The sequence below is a fragment of the Saccostrea cucullata genome, unplaced genomic scaffold (assembly GCF_032062105.1).
Source record: "Saccostrea cucullata isolate Sc308-1 unplaced genomic scaffold, CSIRO_AGI_Scuc_v1 ctg24, whole genome shotgun sequence".
In the NCBI taxonomy this organism is placed as follows: domain Eukaryota; kingdom Metazoa; phylum Mollusca; class Bivalvia; order Ostreida; family Ostreidae; genus Saccostrea; species Saccostrea cuccullata.
The window spans coordinates 483,221-505,679 of NW_026933183.1; the positions used below are offsets into that span (position 1 = coordinate 483,221).

The 22,459-nt window shown below is 33.8% G+C and overlaps 2 protein-coding genes across 2 annotated transcripts; both read right to left on the minus strand.

Annotated features, from left to right (window-relative positions):
- Positions 1 to 154: 154 nt before the first annotated feature.
- LOC134237560 (polycystin-2-like protein 1) lies at positions 155 to 8,353 on the minus strand. The gene is made up of 12 exons (XM_062719660.1): positions 8,075 to 8,353; positions 7,666 to 7,779; positions 6,821 to 6,945; positions 6,090 to 6,355; positions 5,372 to 5,759; positions 5,026 to 5,262; positions 3,469 to 3,650; positions 2,878 to 3,097; positions 1,537 to 1,670; positions 1,312 to 1,429; positions 662 to 955; positions 155 to 530 (listed from the first exon to the last, which is right to left on the minus strand). The coding sequence occupies exons 1-12, from the start codon at positions 8,307 to 8,309 to the stop codon at positions 345 to 347; spliced, it is 2,499 nt and encodes an 832-aa protein (XP_062575644.1). The 5' UTR covers positions 8,310 to 8,353; the 3' UTR covers positions 155 to 344.
- An 8,944-nt stretch (positions 8,354 to 17,297) lies between these two features.
- LOC134237561 (uncharacterized) lies at positions 17,298 to 22,140 on the minus strand. The gene is made up of 7 exons (XM_062719661.1): positions 20,781 to 22,140; positions 20,534 to 20,677; positions 20,279 to 20,414; positions 20,066 to 20,194; positions 19,016 to 19,111; positions 17,998 to 18,173; positions 17,298 to 17,505 (listed from the first exon to the last, which is right to left on the minus strand). The coding sequence occupies exons 1-7, from the start codon at positions 22,122 to 22,124 to the stop codon at positions 17,323 to 17,325; spliced, it is 2,208 nt and encodes a 735-aa protein (XP_062575645.1). The 5' UTR covers positions 22,125 to 22,140; the 3' UTR covers positions 17,298 to 17,322.
- Between the last annotated feature and the right edge of the window lie 319 nt (positions 22,141 to 22,459).

Genomic DNA, 22,459 nt, shown 5'->3' on the forward strand with positions numbered 1-22,459 from the left:
TAATTTATAAGACTATATGCTATATTGTATACACCTACTAAAATTGTAAATATAACATTGTAAAATATGAATGTAGATACAATAAATTCAATAAATATCACACATCACAATTCATCATGAGCGCAAGTAGTTGTGAGGAGTATTTTTGATACCTTTTACATTTTTATGTATACATATTACTGCAGTGCAAAAGAAATTAAATATTTTCATTGCATGAACAAACTGATCAATTGACAGCTTAGAACTGCACGTCAGGGGAATAACCTAACAGATATACGCATTATACAGATTATATTCGTATGATGTCTTAAAGTTCAATCTTAAGCAGTCCAAGTTTCCCATTTTTAATTTGTAGGTACATTCTGCGCCATTTTGTTTTCATCTGTGTTGTCGTTAGGGATAATGTTAGAGGATTCCCGAGTAGACACAGAGGGGGCACTATCCGTGTCATCCGAGTCGAGCTTGCTTAGTTCCCGTTTTATCATGGTTTGCATTTTCTCCTTATTCAGTCCATCTTCGTTATTCTGACTCTATCAATAAAATTCCATGTAGAAATAAAATTTAACATACAACACAATCTTTAATTTTGGAACACGTTAAAACGCAGAGAGAGAGAGAGAGAGCAAAATTATATGTTTCCGTTCACTTTGGTAAATCTTACCTCATTCATATAATTCAGAATCTTTGAAATGGCGTCTCGTCGTTTCAGTTTGGCTTTTTCGATGTTAACCAGCCTGGATAGTACAGAGTCGATCCGGCCTATAACGCCCCCTATGGTGAATTCCATTCTCTCAACACGTTTACACAGGTGCGTATACTCCTCGTACAACACCCCCGAGAATCCGCCCCTCTTCTGTGTAGATCCTGAATCCTCCTCCTTATCACTGTCATCGTTCTCGCTGACCTGGGTGCCATTCTTATCCTCAAGGTCATTGTACTCCTTGTTAATTTGCTTCTGGAATTCAAAAAAAGACATTTTCACGTTGAAGACATGCATTTACGAAATTTATTGTGTAACGCTTCATCTTTGATTAAAAATGGCTTCCAAACAAGATTAAATCAAAGATACAAATCTATGGATAATTTCCCCATGATACTTTGATTAACACTCATAAATGAGATATTACATGCATGTATAACTAAGTTAATTGCTTGAATTTTCAGCCTTTTTCAAATAAAATGGAAGAAAGCTTTTCTTTTTAAAAAAGAAAGACAATTCCTCATTTGCCGATGTTGCAATTATAGCATTCTCCATGCTTTTTGGCAAAGTTTTATTCTGACCCTCTCTTGCCACTACTTTATATAAATAACCTTCTGAGCGTCTAGATCCTGTCGTAGTCTCTCTTGCTCTTCTTTATCCAGGTACCGGGAACCATCGGCGTCATACTTACAGAACAGAGCCTCGATTTCACATTCGGCGTAACCACGTCTGTAAAATTGTAAAATGTAGTAAAATTGACCTAGGTAAGCTTTGATTGTGTTTTTTTTTGACTAAATTAACTCAATGACTAAAAAAAAAAGTTTAAAAACTTTTACTTTAGGAGATCTTGGCGCCATTCCTCAAAGTCGATTTTCCCGTCATCATTGGCGTCGGCATACTTGAGAACGTCGTCCAGATCAAGAACCCTGTCTTCTTTTGCATGAATCTTCCCCAACATTTTCCTGTATTTCTAAATATCGTAATAAGAGAAGGTTGGGAAAAGCAGACAATAAAATAGAGCAATGAGATATAACTCTAAAATATCAGTTCGCGATTTCTCCAATTTTTGTTGAAATTTTACCATATTGAAAATAAACTGAAAAAAAAAAACAAATGGAGGTAAGGTACTAGTTCTTCTTCGGCTCAAAATTTAATAGGTATCGAGCAATTCATTGATTTTCTCCATTAAGATATGAATATCCCCTAAATCGTTAGATCATGTAGATGGAATTTTTATTGCCCCTTCATGCGCTTAAGTATCAGTCACATTATCCAGCGATGGGGTATACGATGAGAAACCGATGCGTTTTTTTGATAAAAATGGCGTGGTCGCCGGCCGGACACCTATACTAATCGGACGGTGACTGAGGCCATTTGCCGAGTCGGTGGGGGTCATCGGTAGAAAATATGTTGTAGTTAAAAATCTGCGATGTCTCCATGGATGCCCCACATCGCTCCTCATCGGCAACCCATCATTAATACATCTTTCAAGGACTGGCCGAGCATCGTCAAGTGTCCGTTATATCTGAGGTCATGGAGGGTGGGGTGGGGGCGGGGTTGAGTGTTGGGCAACAGTCATCGCCTGGAAATCGGTTGATGTTTGACCAAACATTGCCCCATAGTCGACCGACGTACGAACGATGTTCACCAATGTATGAGCGATGTAATATACATCGGCCGATTACCTTGGAACATCGTTTTGTGATTAGCAATGCCTTGCTGGGCCTCTGTAAGTCCGACCGGCAACCAAGCCATTTTAATCAAAAAAGCATTGGTTGCACATCGTACATGTATACCCCATCGCTGGATAATGTGACTGATACTTAAGGACTACTAGGCCGATGTGGACCGATGTTGGGGCATCGCTAACACTACAGATTACTACCGGTCTATGGCCACCGGCCGGCATATGTGACTAAGGCATTAATGATATGTCATGTCCCATTAGAAAATTTTCAATCAGAAAGAAAAATATGGCATGGAGCAGGTGTCTGCAACTACCTATTCATATTAATTTGAAGTGTTGGTAAATTCAACATGAAACCGTCATAAGGTACGATCAATTCTAAAAAAAATATTTTAAGTGCATTTACACTTTGTTATTTTCAAATTAACTGATAATTGTTTAAGATTATTTTCATTTTATTCCATGAATATTTATTTCAGAGATCCCTTACACTCAAGAAGTACTCGGAGATTTGAAAATCATCCTGTTGATTGGCCAGCTCGCTCTTCACCTCGGAGTACGTGTCGTTGATAATGGCGAGGAACATGTTGACGAGAATGAAGAAGATGAAGAAGATAAAGAGAAAGAAGAAGGTAGGTCCTAAATAGCGGTCCACGGCCCTCAGGGCATAGAAATCAAAACTGCCCAGGATTATGTTGAAAAGCGCAAAACTGGAATGGAAATTAGAGATTTTTTTTTCTTAATTATTAGGTGGGGTAAATGTAAAATTTACAAAAAGTAAAGAATGATCTAGTTAATCTACAAAATGATTTATAGCAATCAGCTGTTGTACATGTACTTAAGCAAGAATATCAAATTTTGGTACTTTTTATATGGTTAAATGAAAAGAAAATATGAGTCATAAATAGCAAAGCTTGTGTCTAGTATTAAAACTTTTTATTTTAATACAAAAACGTAATTAGAGTTAGGTTTAATAGTAACATTTGTTCGACGCCAAGAATACATTAATCAATGGAGTCATTGTAAACGAATAGCTTAATTTTTCCTTACATTTCATAGAAAAAAAACCAAGGTAGCTTACAAGGAACTCCCGAATTCACTGAACTCTTTCAACTTTGACCCAAACAGTAGGTATCCCAGCTGTGTGAACGCCAGGAAGACGATAAAATACATGACAGCGAACCCCATCAGGTCCTTAGCACAGCGGGCCAGGGTTGAGGAGAGCTGGTTCATCGTCTTGTTGAAGCTGACGTACTTAAACAGCTTTAAAAAAAGTATCATTGTAAATAACGTCATTGTGTTTTGGTAAAAATTATTAAGTTTCCCTCTCAAATAAAATTTTTAAGAAATAATTCAACACTACTTGAAAGTTTTTTTCAGGACATACGCAAGGTACCTTAAGATATTCTAAATTTAAACTTATAATACCATTACATATTCCTAGACAAAAAATCAGCATGCGTTACCAGGGGTTTTGAAAAGATATCAAATTGTGAAAATGTTTGCATTATTCATACAAAAATTACAAAACATAAATTACAGATTTTGTTTTCATCAAAAATTGTTTTAGAAGAGGTGTACAAATCCATATATAGACATTAAAAGTATTGCACACAAGTCCTTCATTCAGTGGAACTCTTCAACTCCAATAAAGTTCAAACTACGTTGCGTATGACCTTAAATAATAATTTTGCACGGTTCAGACAGAAACCAGAGATATAGTACATGTACAGGATTGAATATATTTGAATAAATCGACATTACAGAATGTCTGCAAATGCGAGATTTTATATCAAAGTTGCATAATGTGATGCTAAAGCATACATAAAGTTAATACTTAAACGATTTTCACGCAATATTCTATACTATTGGGGCTTGAAAATCAGAAAATTCTTCTATTGTCAATTAATATTTCTGTGAAAAAAGATTATTATAACCCTAACAAACAAATACTATAGTTAACTATAGTTATAACTTTGACACTTTGAAAACTTTGATTTACTATAGTGATATCTTTGACACTTTGAAAAACTTTGGCGAAAACTTTGACACTTTGGAAAACTTTGACAAAAACTTTGACACTTTGAAAAACTTTGACGAAAACTTTGACACTTTGAAAAACTTTGGCGAAAACTTTGACACTTTGAAAAACTTTGGCGAAAACTTTGACACTTTGAAAAACTTTGACGAAAACTTTGATACTTTGAAAAACTTTATCGAAAACTTTGATACTTCGAAAAACTTTGACACTTTGAAAAACTTTGACGAAAACTTTGACACTTTGAAAAACTTTGGTGAAATCTTTGACACTTTGAAAAACTTTGGCGAAAACTTTGACACTTTGAAAAACTTTATCGAAAACTTTGATACTTTGAAAAACTTTATCGAAAACTTTGATACTTCGAAAAACTTTGACACTTTGAAAAACTTTGGCGAAAACTTTGACATTTTGAAAAACTTTGGCGAAAACTTTGACACTTTGATTTACTATAGTTAACTATAGTAAACTATAGTTAACTATAGTATTTTTTTGTTAGGGAATTTTTGGGGGTTTGTAATTAAAGGGGATGTCTTTTGTTTTTTATTAACAGCAAGTCTTCGGATTAATGTACATGTGTACAAAATACAATTCATATACCTTGACCCAGGCTAGAAACACTGTAATGGCGATGGCGTTGTCAAATCTGACTTGCCAAAGACTGAGAAAGTCAAAATCCTCGAAATGGTTGCTAGTATATGTTAATTTTTCCATCTTTTTGTCCACTTCAAGAGTTCGATAGATATCGAATGCCAGAAACACAATAGATATGACGATAACCGTTACGTCGAGGATATTCCAAACGCTTCTGAAGTACGCAAGTTTATGAATTTTTATCTGGAAGAAATGAACTGAATGTTTGAACATGTTGAATGTTGATTGTAGCAAATTGTAACGTTTCTTAGACTGAATCAAGTCTTTAAAAATCCAGTAACTGGTTTCTTACCTCAATAATTTCCTCAATGATGTAATACACGATAAAAAGGGCAAAGAAAAACTCACAAGCCATGACGAAATGATCAAAAACTGTGACGTAACGCAAAAGCTTCACAGTTCTGAAACTCCACGAGGGAATGGCGCCTCCTGTTGCTGGGAACTCTACAATGAGTCGAATAACACAAAACAGATTTACATTAGCGTTATACACGGAGAAGTCGATGAAAAAAGCTCGAGTTCCTCGTGTGATCCATCTTTCCGTAAAAAGATAGTCCAGTGTAGCTTGTGTCTCGGTTTTTGTCTTTCCAAGGTTTTGCACATATCCGCCTCCATTGTATGTAGCTAACTCTCCTCCATAACTGCTTCCACGCAAGGACGCCTCTGAATGATACGTAAATCTGTAAAATGGCAGAAATGTAAATACAATTTGTCTTATTTTCAACTAACTTTCCACATAAGCTCCTTTTTTATATAATATCATTTAACATTCGAATCGAGATTTAAGCTAATAAATGAATTTGAAATAATTTACCTGACTGTACACAACATGTATAAAGATTATTTGCTCTGCTTTTTTTCATGAAAGCAAACCCTCATGCATTGGTACCAAAAAAATGTTCAATTACTTGACTTACATATTAGCATGGGACCGCATACAGAAAGTACAACATTTGCACTAAACTTCTGTGTACATTTCCCCCTTCCCTCGAAAATTAGATTGAACTTACGCAGTGTAGGTCTTTATTCGGGTGTCATTAGTTTCAGAGGATTTATCTTCGTTTGACTCTGAGTAGGCATCATAACATTCAAATATAACGTCCCGAAAATATTTATGTACTGCACATGAATCATTCCTGACTTTGACTTGTCGGATCCTTGGCAGTCCCAAAAGTTTGTTTTCGTGGAAAATGTATCCTTCGCCATTATCAGGAAGAGGCTGGTTATTGTACCAAGTTTCCCAGTGAAGAGCGGAAGGCAGTGGCCCACGGAGGAACTAAAAACAAACCAGTTTGGGATAAATCATTCAATCAGCTTTATGACATACTGTAAACAAATGAAATTTAATTATATCAATTGTTATACCTTTCAAAATTCCTTCCTATGAAAAAATAGTATAACATTTTTAATGTTTTATTGAGGGGTCATAAAAAAAATCGATGTTTGACCGCTGATTTTCGGAGATAAATCACTTCTGCTTTTGTTGGTACTCAACGGTTAACGAATTTACCAAATTTTACCTCAGTTTACATCACAGAAAACAGTACAATATACATAAATGTTAAAAAAAAAAAGGTATAAAAAAACATTTATTGAATCTCTTCTCGGGAAAAATGCGGTTTGTTGACCCTCGAACCAAACTGTTTCCCTTCGTCCAGACGGCCACAGGGAATCAGTTGGTTCTTGGGTCTGGCAAAATGCATGTTGCCCGCGAACAAAGTCAATAAATGTATAATCTTACCTTCCACACATCATCTGCGCCACCTATCGACCGGAAGGACACACCCCCTGAACTTGAGTCCAGGTACAGTTCACTCATCACCTTTGTTACGAAAAACATCGATGTGTTGGTCATACCAAAAGCCACTGTCAGAAAGAAAAAAATTGCAAATTAAGTAGGTATATTGATTGCTTTAGTTTAACATTTGATAATGATAATTTACCAATGGCGTAATTTTCTAGGAGATAATGATACGTGTACATAAGTAACATTTTTATTATCAAGATCGATTAATTCTTTAAGGTAGAGATTGCCAAGAGCTTTTATATATATATCACATCCTAATATTGTTGATTGCTTTATCCCAGAGGAAAAACACATTTCTTTTTACTGGAAAGGATAAAACGCAGATGATAATTTTATGATTACTTTTTTCATCTTTTTATCCTAAAAATAGCGCAGTTAATTATTTTAAAAAACACTAAAATTAAACTGTTTCCATTAAATTCATGTAGAAAGATTTTTTTCGAAAAGAATTTCACATATTTTTTGCAATTGATCAATTTCATGGCCTCTTTTTAGAAAAATTGTACAACAAAAACAATGTGCTTCACGCAAAAAATACTAGTATTTAAATTTTAAATTTTAAAATACATATCAAAGAATACTCGTATGTATATATGATATGAAATAATTACGTAAACCGTTAAAGCAAACTAATATCTTCTTGTCTGTCGCTCACTCTGTGCAAAATTAGCCCTATTTATCAGCTACATGAACCCCAAATGAAATCCACTGTGATTGGCTAAGGCTAATCTTAAAATTTCTAATTGTTCAATGTGACTGAAACTCTTGATTAGTCTTACCAATGGACAGCAGGATCAGAAAGAGGAGATAGACCACGAGTTCTTTGACGGTCGTGTTAACGTGGATCTTCTTATCGTCTGCCGGTCCCAAGGTATGTCTTGTTGCCCATATAGCTGAAGTTACATGCTAATGCCAATTAACCAGATTTAGAATCAAAGCTTAAAATAAAATATATGGAGATAACGAACAGTATTCAGGATCTAAAGACCTATCAAACAATACAGATTAGGACAGAGCAAGATCAGACCTCTAAAACAGCAGCGGTGGGATGAGGTGCCAAGGAGGAATGAGCATCCCCTGGCGACCGGTCACAGTTAATATTTCAAAATACAAATCAACCATGAGCGGTCAATTGTTTATAGTATGCCAGTAATATACACATTTCGACGTGCACCAAAAACTACTTACATTTGACTCCATTCTTGAATGTTTCAAAGCAGCTTAAACCTTTGTCTTTTTGCTCCTCCGGAACTCCTTTGACGCTTTCCTTGTCGACGTCTATTTTATCCACACTTATGACAGGCGTTGTTGTGTATGGTCTAGAGCCACCTTGAGATTTGTTAGATATGACGTCATCGTCAGGCCAAGCAGTAGGACTCGCTTCTTTTTGTTGGCTTGCCGGCGCTTCGATATCATTCTCCATTAACTCAATTTGCAACACAAAGTTCACAGAGCACTGTGATGCAATTATACATTTTAATTTTAATCCTAGATTTTCATCTTAATAACATTATGAGATAGGATTTAACGTAAAAAATATGTTATTTGCTTTAAACGAAAAAGATTTTAAAATAGGGTGATATTTCATTTCAAATTCCCTAAAGTAAGATAAAACTATGACGAAAAATAGTTATTTTTTATGGAAGGGAATTACCGCCAAAAGTCTATGTATCTTGCTTTTATTCTTATTCTGCCTACTTCTTTATGCTTTGTTATTATTGTAATTATATGTCACTTTATTGTTTTCAAATTCGTCTTTATTACATTTCATTTTGACTTTTATCATTCTTCACCGCCAAAAGTCTATGTATCTTGCTTTTATTCTTCCTACTTCTTTATGCTTTGTTATTATTGTAATTATATGTCACTTTATTGTTTTCAAATTCGTCTTTATTACATTTCATTTTGACTTTTATCATTCTTCATTGTGTCTTTACTTCTATGTTGCTTTATTCTTGTAAATTCATTCAATCTACTTTCTTTTAAACTTGAACAATTTCTTAGTAAATTATTAGCATTATCTCTACTACGAATATTATTCAATCACGCTAACAATGAAGCATATTCAATGAAGACGAATGGAAGTTGTCAAACCGTCAAAATTTAGTGCGGCATTATAACGCTAGGTGGTGTGGTGTTCGCTACGTAAAATTAGGTAAGCAAACCCGGGTCGGGTTATTTGAGATTCTTCAATAGGCCTTAGTACTTTATCAATCGAACTTCTGAAGGCCGGATCCGATCACCCGATCCAATGATGGAAACTCCATATTTATTTTCTCTGGGCACACAGGAATAGCGGCCTCTTTTTTCAGACATAACTTTATACTATATTGAATATGTTCATTAAAAGGCCGACCCACTTTTTGTAAGAGTAAGGGTCAAATAAGTTAATGTAATACGAATAGTAGGAAGAAAATTTAAATTTGAATCTATAGAAGAAGTTGAATCTAACTCAAAACCCACCCCGCCCACGAAATAGGATTTCATTGGCGTCGGAAGCTAGTTGAAAGTGGGGGGGGGGGGTAAGTGTAAGATTTTTTTTTTAGACCTTCAAAAAAAAACCTGACAAGCAAAAGAAAAAAAAAAGAGAAAGAAATGTCGATTTTCCAAACACAAAAATCCTATTTCGTGAGGAAGGGGGGGGGGGTTGAAGGTTCGAACTCCAGTGCCAAAGTTTTTTTCCCCAAATTCCACCATTTTCCCCATTTTAAACCTTGACTGCATCGTGTTCATGGAAAGTGGGGGGGGGCTAAACCTACGCAGGAATGTTCAATGTCTATACTAAGTCTATCTTTGGAAAGAAGTGGGGCTAAGCCCCCCCCCCCCTCCCCGGTTCCGACGCCTATGTATTTTCAAGTTTGGACAATTTCCCGGGGTTTATCTTGCGCTTGTCAAGTTGTTTTCAGCCGGGTAGATTGAATTATTCTCATGTTGCCCCCCTCCCCACTTTCAAAAACGATGCTACGTCACTGTTCTCTCGCCTGAAAAATATAACTCTACTAAAGTTATTTGTTGGATATTTGAATTTCAGTTTAATTGACACAAAAATGTTAAATATTTTGATACTAGTCAACCCTTACAAATTGGGTTGTTTTTCAGAACCTTCCACTGAACAGAACTTTATTTCACGACAGATAGTAACTGCTGATGCGCGTGATTCTAGGGACAGGGCTTTGCAAGGGAGTGATGGGTAGGCAGGCGCGGATCCAGAATTTTTTCCGGGGGGGGGGGAACCCAGTAAAAAAAAAATCCAATCCCAGAATTTTCTTGACTAGCATAAAAAGAAGAAAAAAACCTAAACTCGCTCAAACGTCAAAGTTCTATTTCGTGGGGGGGGGGGGGGGTAACTTTTTTCCCTTGTTTTAGTAACCTTGTAAATTCCAGGGGGTCCTATCCCTTCCCCCCACCCCGCTTAATCCGCGCATGGAAGGCGAAGTCGGAACCAGACTACATGCACCCAGGCATACTAGAAACACTCCGGTCTTTTTTTTTGTTAATATTTTATATTAAAATAGCACTTTTCAATAAAGAAAGAAATATCTTTAGTACGTACCGTGTTTGTCGTCAACCAGGAGAGCTGAAATAAATCTTAAAACTCGAAAATTCTATTTGGTGGTGGTGAAGGGGGGGTCAACTTTATTCAGTAAAAAATTTTACTCATATGCCACTAAGTACACGACTTTTAATATATATACTGACTATTAGTACTGCAACAAAAAGTGTAAGGGATGGGGGGCAACAAGCCTTTCGCTGAACTTTTCCAGTAGTAAAAAGTTACGTTTAGGAAAATGTTTCGTGGCCACCCTCCCTCTACCGATGAAACTTACCCCATAGGAGGTCGTCCACCCGGAAGTCAGTATATATATTGAGACTTTGGTGGTGTGATTGTACATTGTATAATTTCCCTTTCGAGAATTTTTCACTCAAATGGAGAAGCCACCTCTTGCCGGTGGAGAGCTGCAAATTTGTCCTATATACTCGGCACTTATAGCCATTGAGCAGTGAGGATCTTTTTTCGTGCCAGCACCTACTGCGACACGGGACCTCGGATAATACGGTCTAGATCTCATCCGAAGGACCGAACTCCACGTCCTATAGTGGGATTCGAACCCACGACGTATTGGTCGACTCCTTACTACTGTACTTCGTGAACTCTTATAGAGCAGACGCCGTAACCACAGTGCCACGCGGGCGACTGCATCCGGGGGGGGGGGGGGGGAGAGAGAGAGAGAGAAAGAATCATTATCCATATGTACTCGTGAAGATTATCTATGTTTAACTAAATGGTTAAAATGATTTAATTATAAAACACTATTAAAATGATATTATTTAAATATTTATTCATACAGAACGGATAACTTTTCTTCAAAAACTGAAAACGTTAGTATATATCAACATTGTTTTACGATTAAAAAACTATTCGGGGGAGGGGTTGCTAGGAATGGGGCGAATTGCTATATATAGCGAGATTTCCCACGGAAGACTGGCTATATATTGAAACTTCCCCGGGGGAAGTCCCACTGTCTAGTCTTCCGAAGGAAGCATCACTATGTAGTCAGTCTTTCAGGGAAAATCTTACCATCTAGCGAGACTTCCGAGGGAATGACATGTATCAGGGGCAGCGGGCACATACCTGAACTTATAACAAACATCAGGCATTTAAAAATTTAAGTTTGATTGATAAAGTATCAAGGCAGAAAATTGAAAAAACTCGAATAACCCCGGCCCGGGTTTGCTTATCTAATTTTACCAATTTTTAACACTCTTAGCGAACACCCCTGCCACCTAGCGTTATAATGCAGCACTAAATTCGGACAACTTGTATTCGTCTTCATTGAATATGCTTCATTGTTAGCGTGATTGAGTTAACGTTCGTAATAGATATAATCATTTGAGAAACCGTATCAATTTAAAAGAAAGTAAAATGAATTTACAAGAATAATGCAACATAGAAGTAAGGGCAAAATGAAGAAGGATAAAAGTGAAAGTGAAATGTAATAAAGACGAATATGAAAACAATAAAGTGACAAATAATTACAATAATAACAAAGCATAAAGAAGTAGGCAGAATAAGAATAAAAGCAAGATACATAGACTTTTGGCGGTAATTCCCTTCCATAATTTTTTGATACTTTCAATGACTTCCATTGAGAAAGTAAAATGAGCTTAGAAACAAATTATATAGGTTTCAATAAAAAAAAAAAACGACGTCAGCTGTTTGATTGCTTCCTATTTTCATTGACGAATCGACTTTACGTTCTAATCAAATAAAGCAAAGAAAAGCAATATTTTAATAAATAGTAAAAATTGTCAAGAGCCATGAAACATAAATTATTATTTTTTAACTTACCTTGTTTTCTATTCTGTTACAGAGGACAAGGAAGAACAGTACAGGAATCTGCAACCCTGTCACACCTCTTGTAAGTTGATTTTGTTATAAATATTTAATAGCTTATTTTTTTTTTTACGATCGGGTTATATAAGAATTTAAACAATTTAGGCGATCTATTGATTATTTATGAAATCACACCAACAATGCCGTAACAGAATAAACTAGAAAGTAAGATATACTTTGCAAGTAACATGAATTTTTAATATCATTTCCTTTTAACATGCAATTAATCTACAAAGAATGTACTGAGGCTACTAGTGTTATTTTTTTAATGAAAAAGAAGAAGATTTTTTACCTATTTGAAAGTCTCATTTGAGATTATTTCTAAAGAGAGTGAAGCAGCTTTCTATTTTCGAAATTTAATTTGATAAATAAATACAATCATGTACAATATTTATCATTATTTTTATCATTATAATCATTATTAATTATTATTATTATTATTTCAAACATTTATCCCCTTCAAGTATTATCATCATGAAAAATACCAGAACTTGCCTCGCACTTAGGAAAAGAGTACATGCAGTTACATTTAGTGTATTTATTGTTTATTGTCAGTATTTTATTCATTGTTATTTATTCGTCTAATGTGAAGTTAAGAATATTTTTTCGGTGCTTTCCAATCTATCATTACTCTTTTAACATTAGAATATTGCAGAAAGATCGTGTAAAGTAATATATATATTATGATCATATGCATACACAAACAACATCTAATGTTAAAATCGATTCCCGGAAAACTCTATGCACGCTACATGTATAATGAACTCGATGAAATTGATTTTCAAAATCTATCCAACGGAAATTATCCGCTTTATACTCTGTGAATCTTCAAAATTCCAATCCAATCTACAAAGTGCATATTATGAATACATTTTACACTGCTTATAGGTTAAAGACTCTCCTATTACATGTACATGTACCATGATAATTCAGAAAATGTCCTGTTTCCAGTCCATTTATTTTATATTTTCTGCACGTGTAACATTTAAGCATACTATATATTTTTCTCTATACTGCATAATTTATTTTTTTTTAATTATTAGCAGTCACGTTGATGGAGGACCACGGTCTTGTTTAAAACAGAAGAGGACTGGTTCGAGCTCAGTTTAGTGATACTTTATTTCGGATTAAAAATTACACTTGATCTGAAGTTTCGTACTAGTAGTTAATTGTTTTACCTATCATAAAACTAACACTAATCCAGTTCCTATTAAGCTTCAGAGATTTACGGGGTCAGCTGAATGTCCAGAAAAGTGACAACTACCTTCCCGGGTCTCTTCACCAAGCTCAGAAAATGATTGCCGAGTTGTCGGAAAGCACCAGAAGATGTAGTTGCTACAAAACAGTAGCTATAGGTCACACCCGAATACTGATTACAGGGTTATTGTCGCCCTTTCAATCATGCAAACAAATGTTCCCCGTCTTAAATTCGCCCACTCACACTTTTGTTTAAGAAATTAAACTGTATTTTTCGAATTCGCCCCGTTTTAAAGTCGCCCACCCGAGGTAAAGGCAAAAATTTCCTTGAATACAGTATTTCAAACCAGGTACTTATTGCTTCTGCCAAACTCTTCCTGTGATTGAATTTTGCACCTCAAAATTTGTTAAAGTGACACGAGAGCATACTTTACGTACAGTAGCACCATTGCCGACATGAAGCCCAGTACAAAATTGAACCCCTCACCATGCTTCCCAGTGCACAACTGTATCTTTGAGTCCTTTTAATATAATCAATTTAGCAACAAGTCAGTGGATCAATAGATACGTCTTTGTTTTATAATCGCTACAGCACTTATTATATAATCCATCTTTTTAAAAGACAGGCTTACATAGTGGTCTATGGTACTTTCAAAAATTCGGGATTTTTTTCTCGAATTTTGAATGGATAAATTGTTTTTGTTCAATCAATCAACGAATGCTTTTTTTGTAAATGACGATATATCCGTTTGGGATATACATTGACTCATTTGTCTCGAGAATAAAAAAAAAGACAAGTTATAACGATCTGTAAGATAACGTGCAATACACCATTCTACAAAAAGTTATGTGCTAGCCAATTTAATATCTGCGCAAAATGTCATCAAAATACGATATATTTCAGATCAAGATTTGATCCTCTACGCCAAGAATTTGTGAGGACAGTAACGTATCTGAAACTCTCGGCTAGTGAAGAAGTCAAATGAATATATTTTAACTTTCTTCTCAAAGTCACAAAAATTATGACTCATATTCAGACAAAATATAGGAGGAACATTTTTCATTTTAAAACTTTATCTCAAAGCATAAAAACTTGAATCTAAAATATTATAAAAATGAATACTAGTACAGTCATACAGTTTATATATTCACGATCAATGATAAAACAAGGAAAGAAAAATAAGTATACTGAAAAGAAAACGAAAACAACAGCATTCCAACTACACTCTACCTCAGGCATTCTAAAACTCATAGAGCAAAAGTGTCACTGTAAACGCAAGAATGAAATTGGCAACACACCTCCATAAGTTGTACTTTAGTATTTTATTAAAATGAGGAGTTAATGAAGTGCATATATGACCAAAAGGCTTGTAGAGCAATAATCATGCACCACGGCAACCAATTGAATATGAATTTTAAAAGATACCCACTGAAATTGTTTTCTTCAAGCTTTGAGACAGCTTTAGATACTCAAACAGATTGAGTCATTTTCCACAATTGGATTATCTTTAAATCTGTGTAGTTAATCTTTTACATCTGAGTCAGGTTTAATATTTTTTTTATTAAGTCATCTCTTTTTTAAAGAATGCTGTAATTCACATTTTCATACTATTTTACACAACATGAATCGTAAACACTTGTATGAGAATACGAATATCTTACCTTGTAGAAATGCTGTAAGAGAAAACTCGACGTATATTAAGTTTATTTTATGTTATGTTATGACTTATTTGTCTAATAATTTCGATAATCCTAATATGCTTATTTTGTAGTATCATGTAGAAGAGAGAGAGAGAGAGAGAGAGAGAGAGAGATGAACTGTTTAGGCTATGAAAAAAGCTCATATTGTTTAACATGCCCCTTTTTATCTGTAGATCTAAATATAATGGTAACTAATTTTAAAGAATCCACATAATACATTGAAATAAAAAATAACATTTTCTTTCTCAGCAAAAGTAAAGACACTAAACTATTGAATGCTATGTACAGGGAAATTCTCGCCCCTATTTTATATTCGGCCTCCTTGGAAGTGGGGGAATTTTAAACGAGGCGAATTCAAATAAACAGTTTCATATCTTTAAAAAAAAAACCAGTTTCTGGGCGAATTTGAAAAAAAAAGAAAATCGTTGGCAAAAGTGATCGGGCGAAAATAACCCCGTATTCAGAATTTTAATTATGAAAAGTAACTAAACATTAAAATTTCTTACATGTACCTCCGCTAAGAGAAAAAACAAAAAATAGAAAATAAGCAATAGAATATATAAAATCAAAAGAATTTCGAAATAAATATGCTACTAAACACAAAGTTATCAAAAATGAAGAAGCATATGCCACAAGAAAACTAGATTAGTGATATGAATAATATAACAAAATAATACAACCATAGTTTTCCTCAAATGTTATACAAATTAAAAAATTGCAAAGTCTAAGACATTTTTTCGGAATTAATCAGCATAAAAAAAAACTGAATATACCTGTGTTTGATGAAAAGTTCATGACAAATAAATCCAATGCCTATAGTAAACTCGTATATATATAAAAATGTTGTAGTTTAACTATAAAAGATATAGTGTTAAAATATTTCGAACTTCATATTATTATTAGCTAAGATAGAGAAAACTAAGAGTTATAAACAATACAAAAAACGTCTTCATTATTACAATTATGAATAACCTATTACATTGTATACATGCATATACAGTTAAACTTGTCAAATCCGGATGTTAATTATCCGAAATCATTTCTAATAAGGTCTAAAGTTTAAGTCCCTTACAGTAAATTCAAAAGTTTTATATGTTGTCTAATCCGTAATGTTGTTTAATCCGACTAATTTTTTAGAACAAGATTTGACAATTTATATCATAAACTTACTATGGGATACATTTTGGACAATTATTGTATACAATATTGTCCCTGAAATACACATGTTCAAGCACATTCCTTTCAATCCTAGATTACAGGTATATTAAATATTTGGAGATATATAAAAATCGTTAGAATATGATGTATTTCACACTGCCGCGTGTTAACTTACACGATGCTATGTGTGAAAAAGGCTTCATAAATAACTTACTAAATCTTTTGATTTTCCGAATCAGCGGAGCAGCTAGTACATGTACCTGTAAAACAAAACAATACATGTATGTTAAAAGAAATAACTTGACCGAATATTTGCCAAAATGAATTGAAGATGAAATTGTTTCTTAAAGTTAAAAAGTAAAATACTGTTGACTTCTATTGATATGAGGACTAATCTTAAAAGATAATTTGATGTACATGCTGTTAACAGTTCTTCCACCAATTAATCTTGAAATATGTTTGGATATTACCAATACGCTACACATATGATTGAAAAATCATCTATCTACAGCTTCAATTCATTGTTTTGATTATCTGAATATAATATATCATGCTCTGAATGCAATTTAGCATGATAGTTAAATTGTACTTATCAACAATAGCAAGATTATGTATATACATTTAACATTGAAAACCATTCATACAAAATCGAATAAAAACATTTAAGAAAACAAAATGAAAAAAAATCTGTAACATTTTTACAACATCAAATAACAAACAAGAACACTCGCGCTCATCCCTTGTTAAATGTCCTAAAAAGACAGAAAAAATCAGTCAGTTACAAAAATAAAAATCAACACTAAGAAGTTTTCGTGCTTTTCTTTTCGGTTATTTTAGACTAGTGCGATAATTTTAGTTTTATCTTAAAAACAATCTTACCATATTTGTTGTGAGGGGATCAACAAAATATACTAGCACAGAAGTAAAATAAGGTCAACGAATTAATTTTCATTTGATATATATCAATGTAATGTTTATTGATAACCTAAGGTACATTATACACACTTTCAAAAACTCCATGCTGTATTGCTGCAGAAACAGTTATTCTCTTAGTAACATCTGGATGTAGCATCTGTTTCAACAAATCTTTCAACATTGGAACCAAAGAATGAGTTGAATTCTCCAGCAACTGTAGTTCCTCTTCTACAATAGTTCCTTCCTCTAATGCCTGCATATAAAAAAATGTGGCGAATGTACATGTATACAAGATACGGCTTACAGCAATATTAGAAATTTCTTATATTTTTAAAAACAAAATTAACAAAAATACATCTAAGAATGTTATATTAATCGATACGATGACATTGTCAGCTAATACAACTTATTATTGATTCAAATGCTGACTGACGTTTTTCATACTAATTTCTAGTCCATTATTTAAATACACTGAATTAATGAATTGACGACGGATTTTCCCGTTATTTCCCGATCATGACAGGGAGCACATGGTGGGTGTGACCGGTCGGTAGCTGATGCTCACACCTCCATGGCACCTGATCCAAATCTCTGATGTTTTAGAGGTCCGAGTTTGCTCTGCTCCTATTTATTATTGTTTTATGGACTTTGATATTGAATACTGTTTGATATCTCCAAATCCTTCATTTAATAAGTTCTCTCGTCAACTCTTCGTATAACATTCACAAGTTAGCAATAAAATTACCTCGACAAAACATTGTCTATTTTCTTTACTTTGGGTCCAATATTTCTCAAAAACAAATCTTCTGAGGAAGTGGGACAGCATGGTACACCCAAGGGTCCATACATCATGAGCCTCTAGGTCGATTAATTCAGGTTTATTCCTCAGTGTCTCGGGTGGATAAAATCTTCTTGTACCGTCTACAAATTATAACCATACCAAATAAAACAAACGTGCGATAATTATAAAAAATTCTGAATAATTTGGTTTTAAAGCAAGGGTAAGTCAGTCTTGGGAAAATGCATGCAATCTCTTCTGGGCCATCTTTGAAATAATGTTTGATTACCCTTTCCCGACTCAGGATAAAAAAAACTTTCGGTTGGTAGGTGCAAACTTTTTTCCTCAAAAAATTTCATCATTTATACTGACGGAATGGAAACACTGATGAATAAAAGGGAAAAAAAGAATCTTAATTCCAGAAAGTTAAAAAGTTTTGATTCAGACATTTTCTGACCTTTTCTAGTTGTAGTTGACGGTAAAAAAGGTTCATTCGTCTTTGTTGTCATTCTGTTTAGTTATAAGTTGGCCCTTAACGTCTGTAGTTAATAAAAAAAACCTAAATATGAATCAAATGAAGCAGGTTCTGTGTTGTCTGTAATTTTTATCTCACTTTGATAAAATGCATATCGATTTATATTAATAAAAAGTATTGCTAAATGATAACAAAGAGTCACCACAAGGGTTTTCTTTTCTTATGTGGAAGTTATTAAATAAAGTTTGCTTATTAGGAATATTGAAATAGGTGGGATAGTAAAGGAGTACAAAAGGCACCCATCGAAATTCTAAAAGATTACCCATTCTCGTAATTTTGCTCAAAAATAGCAAAAAATGACAAAACTTTAAAAAGCAACAAACATTGCATCAATTTTCTTCTCTCAAAGCTTTCGAACAGGAATTAAGATACAGTGTTTGAATAAGAAAATACCTTTGTTCTCCTATAATTATAAACATTCTTTTATTAAATAACAAGTAATGAACGTACCGTTGTATTTCCAATAATTTTTTCCAATGTATTTTGCAGACCCCCAGTCGATGAAAACCACAGATTCAGGTTTCCCTTTTAAAGCAACATTGTCCTCTGAAAAAAGTCACGAGAAAAAAAAAATACAGGTATGATTAAAAATGAAAACTCCGAAGACGTTTTCCAAAACAAAACATATACCAGGAATTTATTTAAATGTAGTTTAAATGTAACTGAAACATCTAATTTTTTTAATGCATCAACCGTAAAAACGACAACGATATCAATTGATATTGCTGATCGTATGTATCTATTTGTGGTATGACATCTAAATACAACACATGTCTCGTAAATGTCGTATTTTTATTGATAGGAAATAATTTACGGTTATCTATATAAGTTTCTCTATTTTTTAAATGGAATGACAAATGCATTAGATATTATAATTGGATTAAGATGCGGAATTACTGTATTACTAAATATACAGGGTTATACTCGCCCCTTTTATTTTCGCCCCTTTCGCCCTACCCTCATTTGGGCGAATTTAAAGAATACAATATAATTTCTTAAACAAAACTTTGACTGGGCGAATTTAAAAGTGAGCAAAATTGTTTGCAAGTTTGAAAGGGTGAAAATAACTCTGTATACAGTATTCGCACCGAAATGCCATCCTGGTCAGAAGGACATAGCGCGCTTCTTAATTGAAGAGTTCCTGTAATGGAAAACAATTGTTTGTAAAAAAAGAAACAAAAAAAAAACCTGATTTTGAAAAAGAAGAATTTATAATTATATTGAATTTAAGTAAAAATCATGTACAAAGCACATTAGTGAATAAAGATTTTTAAAGTGAAGTATCCCGGTGGAGGAAGCGAGGGTTTTGCAGACGAATTTTATTATGATACCATAAGCCAATTTTAACGTTTTAGAGGCGACAAAAACAATTCCGATTTTTCGTATGCCTTGTCAGTGATTACTTAGAAATATGAGAAGATAACTTATGGGGGAGGGTCATTTTATGTATTAAAAGGTATGTGCAAGGAAAACGGTTACCCACAAAGATAAAGCATATACCTTTAATGTCAAAATGTGCGACTCCATATCCATGCAATTCTTTCAATGCCTTGAGGAGTTGAAAGAATATGCTGACTGATTCCAGAAACGTATTTTTTGTAGGATTTCTTCGTTTTTTCAAAGACTCGCCTACAAAATTCAAAAAAGTTATCCATTTTACACCTTATTGTAACATGTTTTTCTTTCTGAAATGAAGCATTTACAATACTTTACCTTCAGCATATTCCATAATAATATTGATGAATTCATCTTCAACAACTATTCCATATATTTTTAACGCCTTTGCATACCCTTGAAGTTGTAATACAGGAATGGTAACCTCCTCCTCCCGAAAATGTGTTCTTTTGATCTATGGAAATCGGAATTTCACAACAATATGATTTTACATTTATCACATCCCTCAGTCTATATCATCAAAACATTTAATTAAATTTTACGAAATGTTTTTATTAGATTTTTTAAAATTACCTTTTTCATTGCAAAAAGCTCATTCCTTTCCATTGATTTGCAAAGCAAAACTTGGCCAAATGCCCCTTTTCCAAGCTCTCTTACTACTGTGTACTGATGGTTCTGCAGAAATGATTTTGATGTTCTTGCAATAGGATCCATTAGCTTAGAGTAAAGAAAAATTAGTTATTTTTAACATTAAATACAATTATTTTTTGATGCACAACAGCTATGATTGTTAATGTAGACATACATAATCAGGCATTACCGTGTCTTTGAAAGCAATTCCACAGTGGTCCGACAAACTGCTATTTTCCTTAATTCTTGATAAAAATGGCTTCAAGTCTTCTCTTGAACCAATTTCTACAAATCTGTGGAAGGGATTGCCAGGATTGCAAACATTTATTTCTTGTGAATTCATAGGAACTCCATTTTGATTTTGAAGAAGCTGTAGAATATGCCTCACTTTCTCTATCTCGTCATTTGTGGTAATTTGTTTCAAGATATCTTGGGACATAAAATCATTCTCCAAAGAGATATTACATCTGTCACCTGCTTGAAATTCTTCGTATGATTCGTGAAATTGTTCTGCTGTTAAATTGATAACCAGATTTTCAACTGGAAATTCCATTTCATTCAGTAAATTCAGCAATTGCAAGGTAGTGGGATTCATCTTAAGGGCAGGCATACCTGTGCTTGTTTCAGATTCAGCATGTGTCTTGCCTTGAAATGCTAGTTCATTCATATTTCTACTCTCTAACGCTTGAACAGCCTTCTCATCCTCATCAGTTGGAAATCGATTCCAACATAAAGGCCCAAAAGGGCTTTTACAAGCAGTATTCCTTTCCTCATAACCTTGTTCTGCATCTTGTTTGTTAGTTTGTAAGGTTTCTTTATTAGATTTTGTATTTCGCAATTCATTGGCAGACAGCATAAATACATATATGATCCGATTTTCAGATGCAAAACAGAATGAACTCTGTTGAAAACATTCCCACCATGCTTCAAAGTATTCTTTGTAGAACCCGTCTTTTGCCAGCAATTGACTTTCAAAAGTTTGAAATTTGTATTTTTCATGGCCATATACCTTCTTGCAATGCGCTTTCGATTTATCAGTGCAGAGCAAATTTTCCCAATCGTTCAGATTGAAAAAATCTTTATGTTCTATAAAAACTTTGTTCTGTAATCGAAATCTCACAAACTTTTTGTCTGGGTACTCTTCCTGAAGAGAACTTTCAAAGCTCATTTTATATCCCTTCCTCGTCCTGGTTGCATATTCTGCCTTTTCTTTCCTTTCCATCAGCGACACTAAAGACGGAAACCAGATCTTTAAAATGTTAATCACCAGCATTGCAATTTTGCGAAGGCAGGGGATAAAAATTCGAAAGATCAGCCATAAAGCAAAGGAGTCTTCTGTTGATAACTTAATTTGGTTCGTTATCCTATTCCATGTCTGATTCCCATCGGCTAATGGCGATTCAAAAGCATCATCAGATTCAAAGACAAAGTCGCTTGACATAAGTGTATCAGCATCAAGATCAGTCGAATTTTCATCATCACCATTGGTATCACATGTTTTGCTAATGTCCGTATTTTGGTTGTACAATTTCATATTTGAAGTGGTTTTCCTGTCCTATGTAAAGAGATTCACTTGTAAAAATACAAATTTTGTAAAGTCTATCAATTATTGCAATGCTTTCTAACTAAATAAAGTAATTTAGTTTTTGTTACATTTATTTCTTTTATACAATGCAATGTGGAAATCAGCATCCAAAATATAATTCAATATAATATGAATAAGTATAAATCACAGCTAAAACAATTACTACAAACCTGTTTAGAATGTTTTCAGTCGGTGGCTATATTTTAGAGAATATCACTAGATTTTAAATAGATTTAAATAATTCTACTTAATGTTTCACCAAACCTCTACATATAGATGTAATA

Bases quoted from the DNA above. Each gene is read 5' to 3' on its own strand.
- LOC134237561 (XM_062719661.1), bottom strand. From the start codon at position 22,124: ATGAAATTGTACAACCAAAATACGGACATTAGCAAAACATGTGATACC. The intron at 20,415-20,533 runs GTAATTTTAAAA...CGATTTCCATAG, and splicing joins AGCTTTTTGCAATGAAAAAG to ATCAAAAGAACACATTTTCG. The intron at 18,174-19,015 runs GTACGTTCATTA...TATAATTTGTAG, and splicing joins AAATTATTGGAAATACAACG to ACGGTACAAGAAGATTTTAT.
- LOC134237560 (XM_062719660.1), bottom strand. From the start codon at position 8,309: ATGGAGAATGATATCGAAGCGCCGGCAAGCCAACAAAAAGAAGCGAGT. The intron at 7,780-8,074 runs GTAAGTAGTTTT...ATGTAACTTCAG, and splicing joins ATTCAAGAATGGAGTCAAAT to CTATATGGGCAACAAGACAT. The intron at 1,430-1,536 runs GTAAAAGTTTTT...ACAATTTTACAG, and splicing joins TGGCGCCAAGATCTCCTAAA to ACGTGGTTACGCCGAATGTG.